The 19,512-nt window shown below is 55.7% G+C and overlaps 1 protein-coding gene across 2 annotated transcripts in view; it reads left to right on the top strand.

Moving 5' to 3' along the window:
* The first annotated feature begins 784 nt into the window (after positions 1–784).
* Positions 785–19,512, top strand: part of SHROOM2 (shroom family member 2) — an 85,697-nt gene continuing 66,969 nt past the window's right edge. For both annotated transcript variants that reach the window (XM_084870006.1, XM_084870005.1), the window contains exon 1: positions 785–1,062. In XM_084870006.1, coding sequence (XP_084726132.1) covers positions 898–1,062 — 165 coding nt within the window. In that variant the 5' untranslated portion in view covers positions 785–897. The remainder of the gene's footprint in view (positions 1,063–19,512) is intronic.

Here is a 19,512-nt window from a genome sequence, read left to right as displayed (position 1 = left end):
TTTCTAACTCTCTATCCCTCTCTCTTCCTCTCTGTAAAAAAATCAATAAAATATGTTTAAAAAAATAAAAATAAAAGCTGCCATTCCCGCCCTAGCTGGTTTGGCTCAGTGGATATAGCTCGGCCAGCGGACCGAAGAGTTCCAGATTCGATTCCGGTCAAGGGCACATGCCCGGGGTTGCGGGTTTGATCCCCAGTGGGGACAAGCCGAAGGCAGCTGATCAATGATTCTCTCTCATCATTGATGTTCCTCTCTCTCCCTTCCTCTCTGAAATCAATTATATATAAAGGTGCCATTCCTCACCTGGGCTGTGCGGGAGGGTGAGCAGTCCCTCCAGGGACAGGCCCAGCGCTGGGACCCTGGCTGCAGGGGGCGCCCCTCCCCAACTCCCAGGTCGGCGCGGGCGCGGGCGGGGCGCTCCCGGGCCCCACAGCGCCGGCCGCTTCCGGCCTCACCTGCGCCGCCCAGGTCCCCGCCCGCGGTCCGTGCCAACAAAGGGGCCGGCCGCGCGCCCCAAGATGGAGACGCCGAGGTCTCCGACCGCCGATCGGCACGCCCCGCGCGGGAGCTTCCGCCGTCTCACCTGCCGCGCCCCGGTCTCCCCGGAGGCGGGCTGACGCCCCGATCCCCGACGGCCTCCGGAGGCCCGCAGAGCCCGGCCATCCCGGGCCGAAGCGTGGCCCCGCTCCCCGCGCCCAGATCCCCGCGCCCCGCCCCCGGCCCGCCCCCGGCCCGCCCTCCGCGCTGCCCCCGCGGCCGGCACTTTCCTCCAGTTGCAGCGCAAGTTGGCCGGCGGCGCGGCGGGAGCCCGCAGCTCCAGCCTCGGCGGCCGGACCCCGGGGTGCATGGGCGCGGGCCCGGGGGCTCAGGGGCCTGGCTGCCTGCGCGCCCCGCGCCATGGACGGCGCCGAGCCCCGCGCGCGGCCCGAGCGGCCGGCCGAGGCGGAGGGGCGCACGGCGGACGGCGGGCGGCTGGTGGAGGTGCAGCTGAACGGCGGCGCCCCGTGGGGCTTCACCCTCAAGGGCGGCCGCGAGCACGGCGAGCCGCTGGTCATCACGAAGGTAGGCGGCCGCGGGCCCCGCGGTGACAGCCCCCGGCGGGCGGGGGGCTCTGCGGGCGGGGGCGCCGCAGGGAGCGGAGCGTTCGCGCCCCCGGCCCCGAGACGCGCGTCGGGCCGATCGCCCGAGGGGAGGGGGGCTCGGGGCCAGGGATCGGTGTGCGGTCCGACCGGGCGCCACCCCCGCCGCTCCTCGGCGGCTTCCAGCCCGGCTGGCTGCCGGCGCCGCGGAGTTTAAATGGCTCCTGTTCCGGGTCCCTCCCCTCCCCCTCTGGGAAGGACCGGACGGGGTCCCCGGCCACTCGCGGGCTGGCCGGCGGCGGCCTGCACCTGCGGGCCGCCCCGAGGCCGGGGGGAGACGCTCCCACGTGCCCGGGGTGGACGGGGCCGCCCCAGCCGCGTGCGCCTCTGGGGACCCTGGGTTCTGCCCCCTCGGACCCGCGCCCTTATCACTGGGCAACGCAGCCCAGCAGCTGCCGCCAGCCCAGCTTCTCGATTGCCATCAGCCCATCAATATTTACTGCCCTCGGCCTCCGTTCCCCGCGCTCTGGGAGCCGCGGAAGCAGAGGAACTTCTCAGTGCCTCTCAGACGTGGAGTTTCAGCTCCAGGGCTGCTTGCTCGCGTGTCTCCGGAGGACGGGCTTCCCGGTGTGAGATGGGACAGCGGCTGCTTTACAACTGAATTCTCCGTCCCAACAACAAAACCCGCCTTGAAGGGGGCGAACCCACAACAACCCGCACACAACAGCCCATCTTCCTGCTCTCTCCTGGCTCCGGGGGGGCTGGCGGGGATGGGGAAGGGCCGGCAGGTCGCTCCTAGGGACAAAGTGCCGTTTACAATGCAAAAGTGCGTGGCTGCCGGAGCCAGTGAAGGTGACCTGTCCTCTGGGCTCTCCTGCCGGCCCGGTGCCGGGAGAAGCCTGGTGGCGGCTGACCCGCCCTCGGCCATGAATTTGGGAAGTGGCTGCTTTGTTGTTCAGATAGTGGGGAGCCGTCCAACCTCTCCGCTCCTTGCTTTCGCTCCGGGTTATCTTTGCAGAACTGCAGACTTGGGGCGGCTTGGTGAGAGGGCGCTCACTTGGTGTTAAACTGTGTGGCCTTGGGAAAGATGGGGGCAGGCACTGTGACCTGGCCCAGCAAGGGCTGGCTCCCCACATGTTTGAGTATGAAAGCGCATTTTGTCTGCATCTATTTAAAAAATATATATCCTTGTGTATCAAGTTTTTTTAATTAATTTTTTTTAGAGAGAGAGGAAGGGGGGGAGAGAGAAACATTGATCAGTGTGCGGTCCAGATGCACCCAGACTTGGGATCGAACCCGCAGCCTAGCTAGGTGCCCTGACCAGGAATCGAACCCACAACCTTTTGGTGTTTGGGAGGATGCCCCAACCCACTGAACCACCCACTCAGGGCTTGCCTGTCGCCTTTAAAGGTTTTACAAGGCATTTCCGATGGTAACATTAAAGATACTGGGTGAATGACTCAGACCTTTAGTATCTCACGTATTCTTTTTAAGAAGAGATACACGATTCCACATTTTCCGTGGGGCGGAAGTAGGGTCACCATTGTTTGTCTGAAGAGAATACAATAATTGAATAATAACTGAATAACAATACAGGAACAAGCTGGCTGAGTTCTCACAGCTGTAAGGCCACGTGTGCGCCGCCCCGTGTCCTCACGGCAGACGGGACAAGGTGTAAAACATGGTTGACGGCGAAGCCTTGCGTTTGGGCCTGACACCGAGTAAGAAAGCTGGAAGTCACTTCACAGTGTCCTCGTTTGACCATAGCTGATTCAGGGGGCCCCAAAGCACCCCCTCCTTTCCGCAGGCACCCCAGGTCCTCCCCCCTTCTTGCTTACCAGTGTTTTGGTTTTCAGTTACAGTTGATGTTTAATATCTATTAGTTCCCGGTACACAACCTAGTGATGGGACATTTATATAAGTTGCGAAGTGACCACCCTGCTAAACCTAGTACCCATCTGGCAATGGGCACCCCGAGGGCAAAAAATCCCAGTGGCCGCCTGTTCTCCGTGTCTAAGAGGACCCCAAGTTCTAGAAAGCCCCATGCAGTGGCCTCCTGTTCTCTGAGTCTAAGAGGTGCCATCCGGAAGCCGAGGCAGGGGCAGTAGCTCTTGAGTCGGCCTGCTGGTCCGCTCCCCTATTGCTCAGGTTTTTGGGGAACATTTTCGTGGCTGGGCCGTAGTTTGCGGGCTTTCTGCATTGTGCATTCACAGACTCAGATGCTTGCGATTCTCATCTGAGACGCATACGCGTCCCTCCCTCTCACCACTGCTTCATTCTTATGGCGCTTCCAGGAGAGTCGTGGTTTCTTGCTCAGGAGGGAGAGGATTGCGAGCAGCTGGGGCTTGTGTTCTAAACGTCCACGCACACGTATAAGTGTGCACACGCGGGCTCGCACATGCCCACACGGAGCGGTGTGGACAGTATTTACATAACTGTCTTTCTCCTGGGTTAGCTGTCAGGGATGCTCACAGCTCAGCAGCCGGTAATTACGGTAAATACCACGTTGTTAGGGAAGGATGAAGGGGAGCGGGCCGGCTCTAACCACGAGGGTGGAGACAGACTTCTGTGATGAGCACTGGGGACACTGGTTTCACAGCAGATAAAATTTGGATAAACCTTCTTTCCCTATTGCTGCTGGAAAACCTTCAGCTCTCATTAGATTGTAATTCTTCTAACCGGTGTTGCTCAGTGGATAAAGCGTCAGCCTGTGGACTGAAGGGTCCCAGGTTCGATTCCGGTCCAGGCCAGGTACCTGGGTTGTGGCCACATCATCCCCGGTAGGAGGTATGCAGGAGGCAGCTGATGGATGTTTCTCTCTCATTGATGTTTCTCTCTCTTCTTTCCTCTCTGTAAAAAATCAATGAAATATATTTTTTTAAAAAGATAGTAATTCTTCTGATCAACTTTTTGCACTTATAAAACTTTGTGATTAGCCCTGGGTGGGTGGCTTATCCCGTACACAAGAAAGGTTGTGGGTTCAATTCCCGGTTAGGGTACATACCTAGGTTGCGGGTTTGATCCCTGGTCAGGTGAATATAGGAGGCATCTGATTTATGTTTCTCTCTCTCCCTTCTTTCTCTCAAATCAATAAACATAGCCTGGAGAGTGTGGCTCAGTGGTTGAGCATTGACCCATGAACCAAGAGGTCACCAGTTTTATTTTCAGTAGGGCACATGTCTGGGTTGTGTGCTTGATCCCCATTAGGGGGCGGGCAGGAGGCAGCTGATCCATGATTCTCTCTCATCATTGATGTTTCTGTCTCTCCTTCTGCCTTCCTCTCTGAAATCAATAATATCTATATATATAAAAGGCTAATATACAAAGTGTCTCCTTGGGAGTTCCCCTGGGAGACCAGGAGTTCGATCGCTTGCTATGATGTGTGCTGACCACAAGGGGGCGGCGCAGAACGAAGGAAGGCCCTGGCCCACAGCCTGCAGCTGAGGAAGGGAGGCCCCACCAGGCAGCCGGAAGCCCCGATTGGCCCCAATCGGCCCTGATCGCTGACCAAACCTAGGGACTCTACCCATGCACGAATTTTGTGCATTGGACTTCTCCATATCCTCCGGTGCGGATTTAAAAAACAACAACTTTGTGACTAAGTAATGTCTATATTGGAGCCTGGGGTCTTAGCGCCTTTCTGATCTGACAGAATCTGGCTGGGAGGAGCTGGCCCAGGGTGAGGACGCTGTGCCAGTGAGCTCTCGCTGGAGAGCCTCACCGAGTGTGCCTCTCAGAGCTGGGAGGGCTGCCCCACCAGCTGCCTCAGGCCCGGACCTTCAGAGGGAGGGAGGCCTGGGGGAGCCCATGGGATGTTTGTGCGTTGGGGTCACCACGCTGGCCAATAGAGAAGGCCCTTGAAGACCAGCTCTGCGCTCCGAATGCCCTGCTTTCCCTGCGGCCGGGCCACCTGCTGTTGTGGGCAGGCGCTACGGTGCCACACTGAACACAGCTCTCCCGTCCACCTGACACCGTTCCTAAACCTGCCGCCATGCTGTCCTGTTCTCGCTGGGGGGCTGGCCTGTGCATAGTAGGGTGTTTAGCAGCATCCCGGGCCTCTACGCAGTGGCACCCCCTCTCCAAGGGTGACAGCCAGAAGGCCCCCTCCAGAACGCCCCCGGGCGCCCTTTTCCTCGCTGGGTACCCAGGTGGCACCCCCGCCTTGGGAGGGTTTTCGGGTCTAAAGCGCATGCCTGGTTTGAAGACACGGGCTGTGGGGCCTTCCGCTCGGAGGCCCCGGTGGGGCCAGCCATTGCCTGGAGGGCTGTTTTCTCCGGCTGGCCCTGATAAAAGGCTTTATTTACATAGCAAAACTCAAACAAATACTTGCTTCGTCCGCAGTTTTGTAGCCGGAGAAAGGAAATCAGAGGAGCCAGCGCTGCCTTTTACTGGCGGGCAGGGCTGCTGGCGGCTCCGCGGCTGGGCGAGCCTGCGTGAAGGGGACCGGCATCCCGGGAATCTGGAGTGCCTGTGTGAAGTGCCCCAGACCCCCATTCACTAGGGGACAAAACAGCCCGCTGCTCCCGAGCCGTGCCGGTGTCCTGGGAAACCCTGTTTGTGTGTCCAGGGCCTGTGGGGGGTCCCGTGCACCAGTCCCTGCACAGTGTCCCGCTGCCCGTTCCTTTCCCCAGCAAGCCGGCAAGCCTACACCTTCAGGGGCTCAGGGGTTGAGCGTCAGCCTGTGAAATGGGAGGGGTCAGGGCACATGCCCGGTGGCGGGCTCGATCCCCAATATGGGACATGCAGGAGGCAGCCGATGGATGATTCTCTCTCATCATGAATGTTTCTGTCTCTCTCTCCCTTCCTCTCTGAAATCAATACAAATATACACTGAATGGCCAGATTATGATGATCTCTGAACGCGTAATAATCTGGCCACTCAGTGTGTGTGTGTGTGTGTGTGGTATACACACACACACTTATTAGAGGCCCGGTGCATGAATCCGTGCATGGGTGGGGTCCGGCCAGCCTGGCCAGGGGGAGGGGACGTGGGCGGTCGGCCGGTCTGCCTGCTGGTCGAACTCCTGGTCGAGGGGACCATTTGCATAGGAGCCTTTTATTCTATAGGACAGACGCGGAGTGGCTAGATGATTATGCGTTCCGAGATCATCATCATCTGGCCGCTCCGCTCCGTGTTTATAAAACAAAACAAAACACGGTCAGTGGGAGTGGGAGGGGGTAAGCTCTTTGCCAAAATGTCAGAATTCTGAGAAAGGCTGATGGCCCAGCTGGGTGTCGGCAGGCCCCCTGCAGCCTCGGAATGTTTGTTAGGGAGGGAATGAAGCCAGGCCCTCCTTTGGGCCCGTCTTGAGGCGCCCCCCCTCCCCCAAGAATGCCAGAGCCTCGGCCAGCAGCCCCACAGGAGACTGAGGGCCGGCCTGCTCCCGAGGGCGCACCCGCGGCAGGCCGCCTCGGCCCAGGTCTGGTCGCCTCCCGGAGCAGAGCCGCCCTGGGCGGCGGGAGGGCTGTGGGCGGCCATCCTGTCCCCTGTCCTGACTCACCCGCTCTGGGGTTCTGTCATTAGCATTTCCCGGATGTGAGAGAGCCGCAGCCATGCTTTCTGGTTCGGGGTGTGTGTCCCACAGCAGGTGGCACATGTCCTATGTAAATCCAGGGCTCAGGGCCGAGACTGGCCTCCCGGGGGGTGGGGGGGGGCGAGGAGGCACTGACACCTCGCCTGGCCTCCGGGTTGGACAAGGCTCGTTCTCTGGGCCACACTGTCCTGTCACCGGGGACCTGGAGACCTGGCCGGACAGCTGTCCTGATGGGCTTCTCTTTGCCCCCAGGACCCGGGTCCTGTGGGTGCTGAGGGCGGGTTTGAGGATGAGGGGTGGGGCTCTGGGACTGACGGGGTCAGCCGTTCTGGGGTTCCCTCTGAGGGCTGGTGCCCCGGGCCTTGCGGTTCCACGGGTGGAGGGATCTTGTAGAAATCAATTTAGCTTCCCGGCTGGTGTGGCTCAGTGGTTGAGCTTCGACCTATGAACCAGGAGGTCACGGTTTGATTCCTGGTCAGGGCACAGGCCCGGGCTGCAGGCTCGATCTCCAGTGTGGGGCGTGCAGGAGGCAGCCGGTCCATGATGCTCTCTCATCATGGCTGTTTCCCTCTCTCCCCTTCTCCCTCTCTCTAGAAAAAGGAAAAAAAACAGATTAATTTAGCTTGACTCCCCCTCTAAGCCCAGAGGCAGGCAGGGGGTGAAAGCCACGGATGTAAGCAGTGCCCCATCCTCTGCCACGTGGACGGGCCCTTCTGGTCCCGTCTGAGTACCCCCGGCCGCCCCCACAGTCCCCGAGGGAGAGGGAGGCAGTGGAGGAGCTGAGAGGAGGGAGAGGGAGGCAGTGGAGGAGCTGAGAGGAGGGAGAGGGAGGCAGTGGAGGAGCTGGGAGGAGGGAGAGGGAGGCAGTGGAGGAGCTGGGAGGAGGGAGAGGGAGGCAGTGGAGGAGCTGGGAGGAGGGAGAGGGAGGCAGTGGAGGAGCAGAGAGGAGGGAGAGGGAGGCAGTGGAGGAGCTGGGAGGAGGGAGAGGGAGGCAGTGGAGGAGCTGGGAGGAGGGAGAGGGAGGCAGTGGAGGAGCTGGGAGGAGGGAGAGGGAGGCAGTGGAGGAGCTGGGAGGAGGGAGAGGGAGGCAGTGGAGGAGCAGAGGAGAGGTCCAGGCCGGAAGGCGGCTCCCTGCCGGGAAAGGGCCCACGGCGCCCTCCTGCCCAGGCTGCTCTGTGCCCGCCGAGGATGAACTTGGCTTTGAGGGTTCCCCGGGCTCTGGGCGCTCTCGTACCCGGGCGCACTGCACACATTTGACGGGATCACTGAGGATGTCAAGGCCGAACAGACCAGTTTGATCAGGTCTTTCCTCTTACTCTCCAACGCCGTGGCCAGGGGTGGGGGGGGGGGGAGAGGGAGGGGGAGCGTGGAAAGGGGAATTGGCAGAGCACCTGGGAGCTGACAGCTTTCCCGCAGGAAGCTGTGGAAAGAGGGCCGCCCGCTCCCGTGGGCCTTCTCAGAACGCTGCCCTGCCCAGCACAGGGCCCGCTGTGACCGCTGGTCAGGCGTCTGCCTTGTCCCGGGCAGCGAGCCGGTTCTGTCCAGCAGCTTGCATGCTAAGGCTTCTCTTGGGGGGCGGGGGGCATACTTTAGGAGGACACCCGAATACCATTAAAGAATCGGCTCTGCCGGCGTGGCTCAGTGGTGGACCATTGACCTATGAAACGGGAAGCTCAATGGTTTGATCCCCGGTCAAGGGCACAGGTCCGGGTTGTGGGCTGCATCCCCAGTGCGGGGCGTGCAGGAGGCAGCCGATCCACGATTCCCTCTCGTCATCGATGTTCTTATCTCCCTCTCTCTCACCCTCTCCCTTCCTGTCTCTGAAATGAATAAAAACATTTGAAAAAGTGACATAAGTGTAAAAAAAATCGCGCTAACCTTTCCTTTCCTCGCAGAGGGATCAGGTTGTTCTGGAAAGTTGGGATGCTCTGTGTTGCAAAGCAGAAGGATCACTTTGTACCTGGGCTGTGTTTTATTGTATTTATTTATTTGTATGTTTTTAAAATATATTTTTATTGATGCCAGAGAGGAAGGGAGAATGAGAGAGAGAGAGAGAGAGAGAGAGAGAGAGAGAGAGAGAGAGAGAGAGAGAGAAACATTCATGATGAGAGTGAGTCATGGACCGGCTGCCTCCTGCACGCCCCCTACTGGGGGGCTGAGCCTGAAACCAGGCCTGTGCCCTGCCCGGGAATGGAACCCTGACCTCCTGGTTCACAGGTCGATGCTCAACCACTGAGCCACACCGGCCAGGCCCTGGGCTGTGTTTTAAATCTCGGGGTTTTTAGTTGTGGGGTGTCAGCTACCTCTGTTGGTGGGGTGGGCGGGGAAGGGGCAGACGGGGCGCAGGGGCTGAGGCTTGCGGCTCAGAGGCAGTTGTGCGGGTGAAGGGGAGCCCGGGCGGGCGGAGTCGCGGAGAGCCTTAAAGGAGCCTGTCCTCACCCCTGGAAGGAGAGGGACAGTGTTAGTGAGTCCTTTGGAGCTTTGTTTTGTTTTTGCCCGAGTGGTTCTGGCAGTTTAAATAACCAGATCGCTCCTCCATGTGGCACACTGGCCCTCTCCCGGGCCATCTCCTCCTCCCGGGGGACTGGGAGCGTTTATAGCTGCTCGCTGTCCCACTGCCTCCCTCTGCGCTGCCGCTGGGCTCGTTCTGAGAGGCGATGTGACGTCTTGGTCCAGATACTTCTTTGTCGGTGCGGGCTGTGCGCTGCGGGCCGGTTAGCGGCGTCTCTGGTCTCCACCCCCGAGATGCCATCAGCAGCCCTCATCCTAGCCGTGACCGTGTCCAGACGTGGCCAGATGTCCCTTGGGAGAAAAGTCACCCTCTTTGAGGAAAACTGAACTAATCGTTAGTGTTTATTTTGGTTGCCAGCATCTACCCGTGCTGAGCCTGGTGGTACGAACTATAACACCCCCCCCCCCCCCCACACACACACAGGTTTTCGTAATCACCAAGGTTAGTGAGAGTTCGGTTTCTCTGCTTACTTTTTATGTACTTCTCACTGATTCACCCTCCAGAGCTTCCCTAATTATGAAAAATCCTTTAATACTTTGAAACACCTGGGGGCGGGGGGGGGGGGGCGGGGATGCCGCTGTGGGCCCCGGCAGTGTGTCCTTCGAAGCCTCGGTTGAAGTTGTCCGCCCCGCGGGTGCCCATGGGTGTCCGGGCCCCAGGGGAGGGGACACACCTCTGTGTCTTGACCTTGGAACTGGCTCTGAGGTTTTCTATATGTTTCATGCCTTTGTGTTCGTGTTCTTCTTGGGGAGTTTTGTGCAACCATATCTCCCAGGCTTTCCACTGGGTTTTACGTTTGCGCTCTCAGTGTTTTACAAATGGCCGAGTTTTTGTTCTCGAATGTTCCTTGTTGACACCACACTGATCTTGTTTCATGGGCCTCCTCTCTGTCGTTGAGGCTATTTAGCTGTTTCTATGGGGGTTTAGTCTTTCTGCACAGACTCCGTGTCTAACTCTGCTGCTTTGTCTGTGTGGCTTCTCCCCCCGCCCCCCCCTGCCGGGGGCGGCCCCCGCCTCTGGGTCCGGTGCGGTTGGTGGAGCTGTGCGGGGAGGTCTGGCCAGGCTGCTTGCTGGGGCTCTGGGAAGGCCGAAGCTTCCAGTGTTTCCCGGGTGGTCACGTGCTGGTCGGCAGCACTTTCTTGCTCTGCTGAAAGTCAGGTCCTGGTGTAGGCCGATCTGAGAGGTGATGCGGGCTCCCAGGGGCCCTCCTTTGCTCCGTGAATCGAGCGTGGGCGCCTCCGCCCCATCCGCTGGCCACCCAGGCCCCTTGGCGGGAAGGTGCTCACTGGTGACCGTGGCCGCTCGAGGGGACAGCTGCAGCCGGCACCTTGCCCTTAATCTTGCTGATCCTTCATCTTTCAGGCGTGAGACTAGAACTGTGATTTTCACCTGATGGCACACATGAGCTAATCACCAGAATCCCGTGGCACACCAAAAAGTGCGATCTGACAAAAAATAGGTAGAATTTAAAAAAAAATATATTTTTTATTGATTTTTTACAGAGAGGAATGGAGAGGGAGAGAGAGCTAGAAACATCGATGATGAGAGAGAAACATCGATCAGCTGCCTCCTGCACACCCCCCACTGGGGATGTGCCTGCAACCTAGGTACATTCCCTTGACCGGAATCGAATCCGGGACCCTTCAGTCCGCAGGCCGACGCTCTATCCACTGAGCCAAACCGGTTAGGGCAAAATAGGTAGAATTTTGGTTGATTTACAAACAAATTAATGATAATAGTACGCAGCTACCCTTTTTGCTCCAAAGTGACTTAAAAAAAAAAAATCAGGTGCCTATACTTGCAGATAAGATTTCTGGTACCAAGAACGAACCAATCGAACGTAAGCTTATGCGATGTGACCAATAAGGTGCAATGCAGGGCACTCACCTGCCCGCTATTGTGTTAGCTGCTGTTATTTTACTTAACAATAAGGCTGTGGTCGGCAAGCTGCGGCTCGCGAGTCACATGTGGCTCTTTGGTCCCTTGAGTGTGGCTCTTCCACAAAATACCATGGCCCGGGCGAGTGTATTTTGAAGAAATGGCATTAGAAGAAGTTTAAGTTTAAAAAATGTGGCTCTCCAAAGAAATTTCAATCGTCCTGTTGGTATTTGGCTCTGGTGACTAATGAGTTTGCCGACCACTGCAATAAGGGAAAAGAGGTGAGTGCCCCTGCCTAAATAGTTAGATATTGCATATTTAAAAACTCCCTGAACTAGCATCACCCCCATTTTTGTATATTGCCATGGGAATCAAATGAGGTAACGTGTGAAGCTAGCTCTAGTGCATTAAATCTCTTTCCCTCTCCTACTTAACCCTGCTTTCTTAAGATCTTGAAAAGCTGTACAAAGTAATGTTAGTGTGTTGAACCACTGACTTACTCTGGAAAATCTTGAGGCTGGAGTTTGTATGGCAACATTTCAAGGTGTCTCCTAGAGGTTCTGTTACTCATTTGGCCCATGTATTATAGACCGGAAGGAAAGCATTTAATTAAAATACACTTCTATTCCAGCGCCAGCACATTCCCTGTGCGAGTTCCAGTCCAGTGGAGCAATGCGTCCCTCTTCCCACCCCCAGTTATTTGTAACAATGGTTCTTCTTCTTAATCCTATTAGTGAAGGGTAGCTCTCTCAGAGTAGAAGAACATAATTTTATTTATTTATTCAGAAGGACCGGAATTTTAGGAAAGTGATTTTGGAAGAGACAATGGTAAGCAAGGTGAAGGTTAAATATTAGAACTCTTCCAGGCATGGAGTCGGACCCGCAGGCATCGAGAAAGGGTGATTAGCATCTCCTCTTTGGTCTATGTACACTGTTGGACTACATTTCCCAGCTTCCCTTGCAGTTAGGTATGACCATGTGACAATTCTACCCAATCACATGAAGTTGGAAGTGAGGTTTGCCTATTATAGCCTCTCTGCTGTCCACTACTGCTGGTCTGAAGTGAGGATGGCTGGTCGCTGCTGGGCACACGCTTACCCTCCCAGTAGTACCGTTATGTGAGCAAGAAACAAGTCTGTTGTGTTTGAGCCATTACACGTTCCTTGGGTTACTTTCTATAAGAGTTATGTTATTCCAGTGGTCGGCAAACTCATTCGTCAACAAAACCAAATATCAACAGTACAACGATTGAAATTTCTTTTGAAAGCCAAATTTTTTAAACTTAAACTTCTTCTAATGCCACTTCTTCAACAGAGACTCACCCAGGCCGTGGTATTTTGTGGAAGAGCCACACTCAAGGGGCCAAAGAGCCGCATGTGGCTCTCGAGCCGCGGTTTGCCGACCACTGGACTATTCTAACAAATCTAGAGTGAAATCCAAGACTTCCAGTTAGCAAATGGGAAATTTGTCAGCTTTAAGACTGAGTGTGGCACGGCCTGTGTGGCTCAGTGGTTGAACCAGGAGGTCCCGGTTCGATTCCCGGTCAGGGCACATGCCTGGGTTGTGGGTGTGATTGCCAGTAGTGGGTGTGCAGGAGGCAGCCGATCCATGATTCTCTCTCATCTTTAATGTTTCTATCTTCTCCCTTCCTCTCTCTCTAAAATAAAAAATATCTTTTTTAAAAAAAAGGAGAGTAGTATTCCAGTGGCCTCGGGGGAGAGTGGAATTGGTGTGGGCTCTGAGGGCGGGGAGGAGGGAGGAGGGGACCGCTCATGAAAGTCTGGGGAGGTGTTGGAGGTGGGGGCCAAGGGCCCGAGCCCCGGACTGGTTGCGGACCCTCAGAGCCCAGATTAAGGTAGTTGTTTGCCTGAGGCTTGAAATTGCTGAAGCTGGTGAAACTCCACCCGCCCTGTTAATTGTGCCTGTGCTTGCAAATTTGTAAGCCCCACGATGCTTATCTGTGCTAATTGCGCATAGGCTTGTAAATTCGGAAGCACAGTGATACTGTTTCTCCTGTTGTAGAAGCGTTCACACCTCTTGGAAAAAAAGAGAAAATAAAGGAAGAGGTTGATCAGAACCTGTCGTAATGGTATTTCTGGTAATAACCCTCCCCTGCCCCGCCCCCCGCCCCCAAAGTCTCTGCTTAGCCACCATTTACATCTGATTCATTCTTCATTGCTCTGGGCGGCTCTCTTATCGACAATCTGGGGAATCAGGCGATAGCTTCAAGGAAGCTTCGCTGCCATAGCCACTAGGAATGTTAGACACGCCGGGCTTTGTGCAGAGGAATGCCCCCGGCGCTCCCAGCTTCCTCTGGGCTGGCTGGGGGAGCGCGGGCCCTGGGAACCGCTTTGTATTGGCCGGCCCGCTGGTGCTGCGGCAACCGTGTGCCTGCTCTGGGTCACGCAGCTTTCCTTTCCTTCCCTCCTGTGAGCCGCTGGAGTCGGGAAGGAAAGTTCGGGAAGGAAACATCTGGGCTCGGCCAGATAGCCTGCGCTGCTTCGGCGATTGACCTTGTGCCCCGCTCACGTAAAGATCTGACACCGCTGTGTCCCCAGGGCTCCCTGCCGGGGCTGGAGGAGGGCCGGGGCTGGAGGAGGGCCGGGGGCAGGATTTCCGGGTCCTTCCCACGCTCAGTGAGGGGCGATTGGGGGAAAAGTAATTGGAACCTGGGAGCGCTCTGCTGAGCTGTGAGATTTTACCCATCGAGGTGAACTTGACATTGTCTTCCGCCGACTACTGAAGGAGCCTGCGCCCTGGCTTGGGAACTGGTTTGCTTCCCAGAGTTTAACCCTGAGATGACCAGCTGGAAATAAGTCTCCTCCTGAAAGCAGCTTCTTCTTCTTCTTCTTCTTCTTCTTCTTCTTTTAAAAAAATATTTTATTGATTTTTTTTTTTTTTACGGAGAGGAAGGGAGAGGGATAGAGAATTAGAAACATTGATGAGAAACATCCATCAGCTGCCTCCTGCACACCCCCTACTGGGGATGTGCCCGCCACCAAGGTACATGCCCTTGACCGGAATCAAACCTGGGACCTTTCAGTCCGCAGGCCAACATCCTATCCACTGAGCCACACCGGTTAGGGCAGATGTCTCCTCCTGAAAGCAGCTTCTTCCGCACTCGGACCCTCCCTTGGCTCTTGTCCGTCCGGCCGCGGCAGTGTTGGTTTCCCGAAGGTCTTTCCCTCGTCTCGCATCTCTCCTCTGTGTGGTCCCTCTCGTTCCCTTGGAAGATCAGGTGGATGTAGACAACTGTTTTTTGGGGGGTTGTTTTGTTTTTAATTTTTAAAAATATATTTTTTACTGATTTCAGAGAGGAAGGGAGAGGGAGGGAGAGATAAAAGCATCAATGATGAGAGAGAATCATGGATCGGCTGCCTCCTGCATGCCCGGCAATGGGGATCGAGCCCTCAACTTGGGCATGTGCCCCGACCGGGAATCGAACCAGCCACACCAGCCAGGAGCCAGGGCTCCTTTTTTTTTTTTTTTTTTTTTTTTTTTTAATAGCACGTGTCCAGGGAGCGAGCCAGCATCTCAGTCTCCTTCCTCTCCCTTCCCATCGCCTGGCCACCTTCACCTTCCCGCAGCTGGACCGGAAGTCTGATCCAGAAGTTCCGGTGCTATTACTGTGTGGGATAAACGGTAATGGCAGAGGCTGCAGCTCCCGGAACAGCCGAACCATCAGGAGCAGGAGCTGCAGCGGCCTCCCTTACCCCTATCCCCACAGCCACTTCCCCGTTGGCGGGGGAGGCGGCGGCAGCTGGATGCAGGTCACCTGCAGTTATTTCATGCACAGGGTTTGTAAGGAAGGAGATAACTGTCGCCACTCGCATGACCTCTCTGAAGGTCCAGACGGTGTGCTGTGCAAGTATTGTCAGCGAGGGCACTGTATTGGCGGAGACCGCTGCAGATCCGAACAGAGCAAACCATTGAAACAGGAAGCAGCAGCTGCTGTAGATCTAACTGCAGAACCATCCCGTGCTGCCAAAGCCGGTGTGGCTCAGTGGATAGAGCGCCGGCCTGCGGACTGAAGGGTCCGGGGTTTGATTCCGGTCAAGGGCATGTACCTTGGTTGTGGGTACGTCCCTCGTGGGGGGCATGCAGATTCTTTCCAAAAATCGGGACTTTTTTTAAAACGCCGCGGAACAAAATTGTTAAAAATTGGGATTGTCCCACCAGAAGCGGGACGTCTGGTCACCTTACGTAGAGAGGAGCCACAGAGGCAGAGAGTGGGAACATCAGGCAGACACCGGGCCCACGAAGGGACCACTTCCGGAGCTCCCTGAGGAGAGAGAACAGCACCCCCGTGGACGATGAAGAAGGGGTTGCCGCCTTGGAGCTGGGCGAGGCGTGGCTTGTGCTTCCGGCTGCAGGTGGGGATGCCCGGCGGCCACTCTGAGGGCGAGTGGGACTTGGTTCCGATGAACTGGGAGGCTTCTGGGCCTTGGACCCCCAGCAGCTTTGCGTGGCGTGGGAACTGATCTGTAGAGCCTGGACGGGGGCTGTGCCCTGCCGTGGCTGGCAGTGCCCGCGTCTCCTAGGCAGGCCTAGCAACTCCAGGCCTGCCTTCTTACTCCCTCACCTTCCCCCAAGGAGTATGCTGTTTCCTCTGGTTAAAAAGCTACAAAAATAAACTTTCAAGTTAGCTTTTTGTAACACGAAAAAAATAAATAAAATAGCACGCACCCTGCTCTTCGTGGGGGAGATCGTTATGATGTCATAATTGCGATGTCAGTAAGTGAATAAGTGGCAAGCAGGCACGGAAAGTGTCTCTACGTTAAGGTGACCAGATCGTCCAGGTGTTGGCGGGACAGTCCCGATGTCTAACAATTTTTCCCGTGTCCCGCGGCGTTTTAAAAAAGTCCCGATTTTTGGAAAGATTGGAAACATTGGAAAGATTCTTTCAAAAAATCGGGACTTTTTAAAAAATGCCGTGGTTCTCGGGAAAAATTGTTAGACATCAGGACTGTCCCGCCAACACCTGGACGATCTGGTCACCTTACTCTACGTGCAAGTGTGCCGCTGCTCTGACGCACAGACCAGGCATGGAAAGGCCTGCGTGCTTCGGAGAGAAGACGGTAATTTCAAGTGCAGTCTGATTGGGAGCCTGGGTGAATGTTAAACAGTTTGGGGGACTCACTCACAATGGCAGCATTGAAGGCCAGCCTTGCCTTGTAATTCAGCCCCAAGCCGTGGCCCAATATAAATGTGTTAATCACCACGAAACTGTAACTCACCCAATGAGTCAGCTGCCTAATTTCGCAGATTACTAACCATCCGGGCACGGGCCTGCTGCCCAATTAGCTGCTCTCGAGAATAAAAACCTGTTGTGTAATCGAATAAACCTTCTCCGTGTTCTCAATCAGTTCCTGTTATTCTTCATCGCCACGAGGTTGTAGCTGAGTCGTCTTAGAAGTAGTCACATTTTCTTTCGGAAGCCCGCCTTCACTCCGGTAAGATGCGTGGCATGCCGGGAAAGCGCCTCTCTCCTCAAAGAGGGAGGATTGTCCGAAGCCCTTTTTGTTTCTGCTCTGTTTTGGTTCTGGTAGCAATCATGAAACCATGCTTAAGAGTTGAATGGAGGCCTCTAACCCGTTTGGCTCAGTGCAGCATCGGCTTGCAGGCTGAAGGTTCCCGGGTTCGATTCCCCGTCAAGGGCATGTACCTTGGTGGCGGGCACATCCCCAGTAGGCGGTGTGCAGGAGGCAGCTGATGGATGTTTCTCTCTCATTGATGTTTCTAACTCTCTATCCCTCTCCCTTCCTCTCTGTAAAAAATCAATAATATATATATATATTAAAAAGAGTTACATGGAGAAGCAATAGCCCTGGCCGGTTTGGCTGAGTGGATAGAGTGTTGCATGCTGATTGAAGGGTTGTGGGTTCGATTCCAGGCAAGGGCATGTACAGTACCTTGGTTACAGGCTTGATCCCAGGCCCCAGGCAGGGTGCATGCAGGAGGCAACGAGTTGATGTGTCTCTCTCACCCTGATGTTTCTCTCTCCCCCTCCCTTCCACTCTCTCTTTAAAAAAAAAAAATCAATGAAAAAAAAAAAATGGAATCCTCCTTGGGTGAGGATTAACAAATAGCAACATTCAGGTTTAGGTGAAGGAGGGTAGTGCATTCTGGGTTTTCCCTGAATTCTCTCTAGTTCAACTGTTTAAACCTGAACGGAGCATTGGCTTCTCTGAGAAAAGAGGAGACATACGTTGGGGTACATACACCTAGGACGCCTTTGCACCAAAGCAGAGCCCGGGTCCCGGGTGGGAAGGCTCGGGGCCGGGAGTGGGGATGCCAGCGAGGGGCCAGCCCCCATGTGCTGCCAGGGCCCCTGCGCACAGAGCTGCCCGCCCCGCCCCGCACCCTGGCTGTTTCCTCCATCGGGGCCCCGCACGGCTCAGAGCCTGGGGAGCGGAGGACACACTGCCATGCCAGCCCCAGATGGCTCCTGCAGACGCGCCGCTTCTCAGGTTGGGGAGGAGGCCGGGCTTGGCTTCGGAGAAAGCAGCGGAGCAGTTCACTTCCATGAATGGACTCGTTTTAGATGCCTCAGGGGCCGGGAGGGCAGAGTGGGGGCGGGTGGGGCACGGCGAGGCGTGGAGGGCAGGGCAGGGCAGGGCGGGGTGGGGTAGGTTTCTCCTGGATGGAAGCTCCTGCTCCCTGCATTGGCCACTTTGGAAAAACACCCGCTATGCAGCCAACTTCAGAGGTTACGGAGGGTAACGTACACTTGGAGTAGCTTAAGGACTCCATCCAGAAAATGAAAGTTTCTAAAAATCCTCTTGGCAGCTCAGAATTAAAGAACAAACAGGTTTCTCTCGGTAAAAACGGGAGTCATGAGGAATGGATTCCAAGCCCGTTCACTCCCAGCCTCAGCCCCTGTGGCTCCCCCAGCGGGACTATTTCATTGTCTAGTTAGTCCTTCCTCCCGTTCCTGCAGCTCCCCAGCTGTGCATGCCACCTCTCCCACAATCCCCGTGTCTCCCACAATTCTGCACTTCCCACAATTCTTTCTTTTCATAGTTCCACAGTTTCCTTCTACATGGGATTTGGGGAAAGACAGCATTATATGAAAAGGTGACATTATAAAGAGGAATCACAAGGAAGCATGGGAAAGGAAGTTGAATTGTGGGAAAGATGGTTTCATATGTGAGAAAAGGGAATTGTGTGAAATTAAAGGGCTCATGGGAGAGAGGGGCATTGGGAATGACAAGGGATTATGGGAGAGAGATTAATTGGGGGAATGGCAAGGCATCATGATGGAGAAGGGAATTGTGGGAGAAAAGGCACTGTGGTACAGTAGGTTATGGAAGAGAAAGGGGAATTGTGGGAAAAGCAGAGCACGTGGGAAAGACAGGGATCCCGGCAGCTGTGGGATATTGTGGGAGGAGCAGTGTCCTGTGGGGATGACAGGTAATAGTGGAAAGACGGGTTTTAGGAGAGCGAATTGTGGTCACCAGGGGAATTGTGGGAGACTGCTCTTGGAGCAAAAGGAAAGAAGGCACGTGATTGCTCTTGAGGGCCATTTCATTGACTGGGTGTCAGCCTTCGGATCCCCCCCCCCCCCAGGAGAGATGTGTGCCATTGTATCCTTGCTTCCTGAAACCAATACTGCACAGACGGTCCCATGACTGCATGAAATTTTAATTTTCGCTCTGGGTTCTCGGGAAACGGTGAGAAGCTTCCCGTGTTCTGTTCCCATGAACAGGCTGGGAGGAGAAACAACGAGCTGGCGCTTTAAAGCCGCCTCCTCCGTCCCTTCCTCCTTCATGTCTGTGCGCGCTACTCCGGCCCTGGTGTCAGGAGCCTGCACAGCCCTGCGAAGTGCGAGCCCCGGGACTTGTTTTTTTAATATATATATTTTATTGTTTTTTTTACAGAGAGGAAGGGAGAGGGATAGAGAGTTAGAAACACCGATAAGAGAGAATCATCGATCAGCTATGTCCTGCACACCCCCTACTGGGGATGTGCCTGCAACCAAGGTACATGCCCTTGACCGGAATCGAACCTGGGACCCTGCACACATGTTGTAGAATCATCACAGCAATGCACACGTGTTGTAGAATTGTTATAGCAGTGCATGTGTGTTATAGGAATGCCACAGCAATGCACACGTGCTGTAGGAATGTCACAGCAATGCACACATGTAGAATTATTGCAGCAGTGCACGTGTGTTCTAGGAATGTCACAGCAGTGCACGTGTGTTGCGGGGGGTTATTTCCAGCAATCCTTGTCAGCTTCCCCGCTCTCCAGGTGTCCTGGTGCGTGTGACTGGCTGGTTCTGGCTGGAGCTGCCCAGTGCCCGCACGGGGAGAGGTGAGGGCAGGGCTGCCATCTGTCCGGACAGCAGGCGGCTGGCTCCGCTTCCCTATCCGCCCTCAGGGGGGCAGGAGCACGCTGAGGGGCCTAGGGCCAAAGGTGGGAAGCCAGTCCGGGTACAAGACGTTTTCCTTCAAATTGATTGGGGAGAGAGAGAGAGAGAGAGAGAGAGAGAGGAGAGAGAGAGAAA

The sequence above is a fragment of the Pipistrellus hanaki genome (assembly GCF_964339955.1).
Source record: "Pipistrellus hanaki genome assembly, chromosome: X".
Taxonomy (NCBI): domain Eukaryota; kingdom Metazoa; phylum Chordata; class Mammalia; order Chiroptera; family Vespertilionidae; genus Pipistrellus; species Pipistrellus hanaki.
The sequence above is the reverse complement of the archived record's forward strand: the minus strand, read 5'-3'. Positions and strand labels throughout refer to the sequence as shown.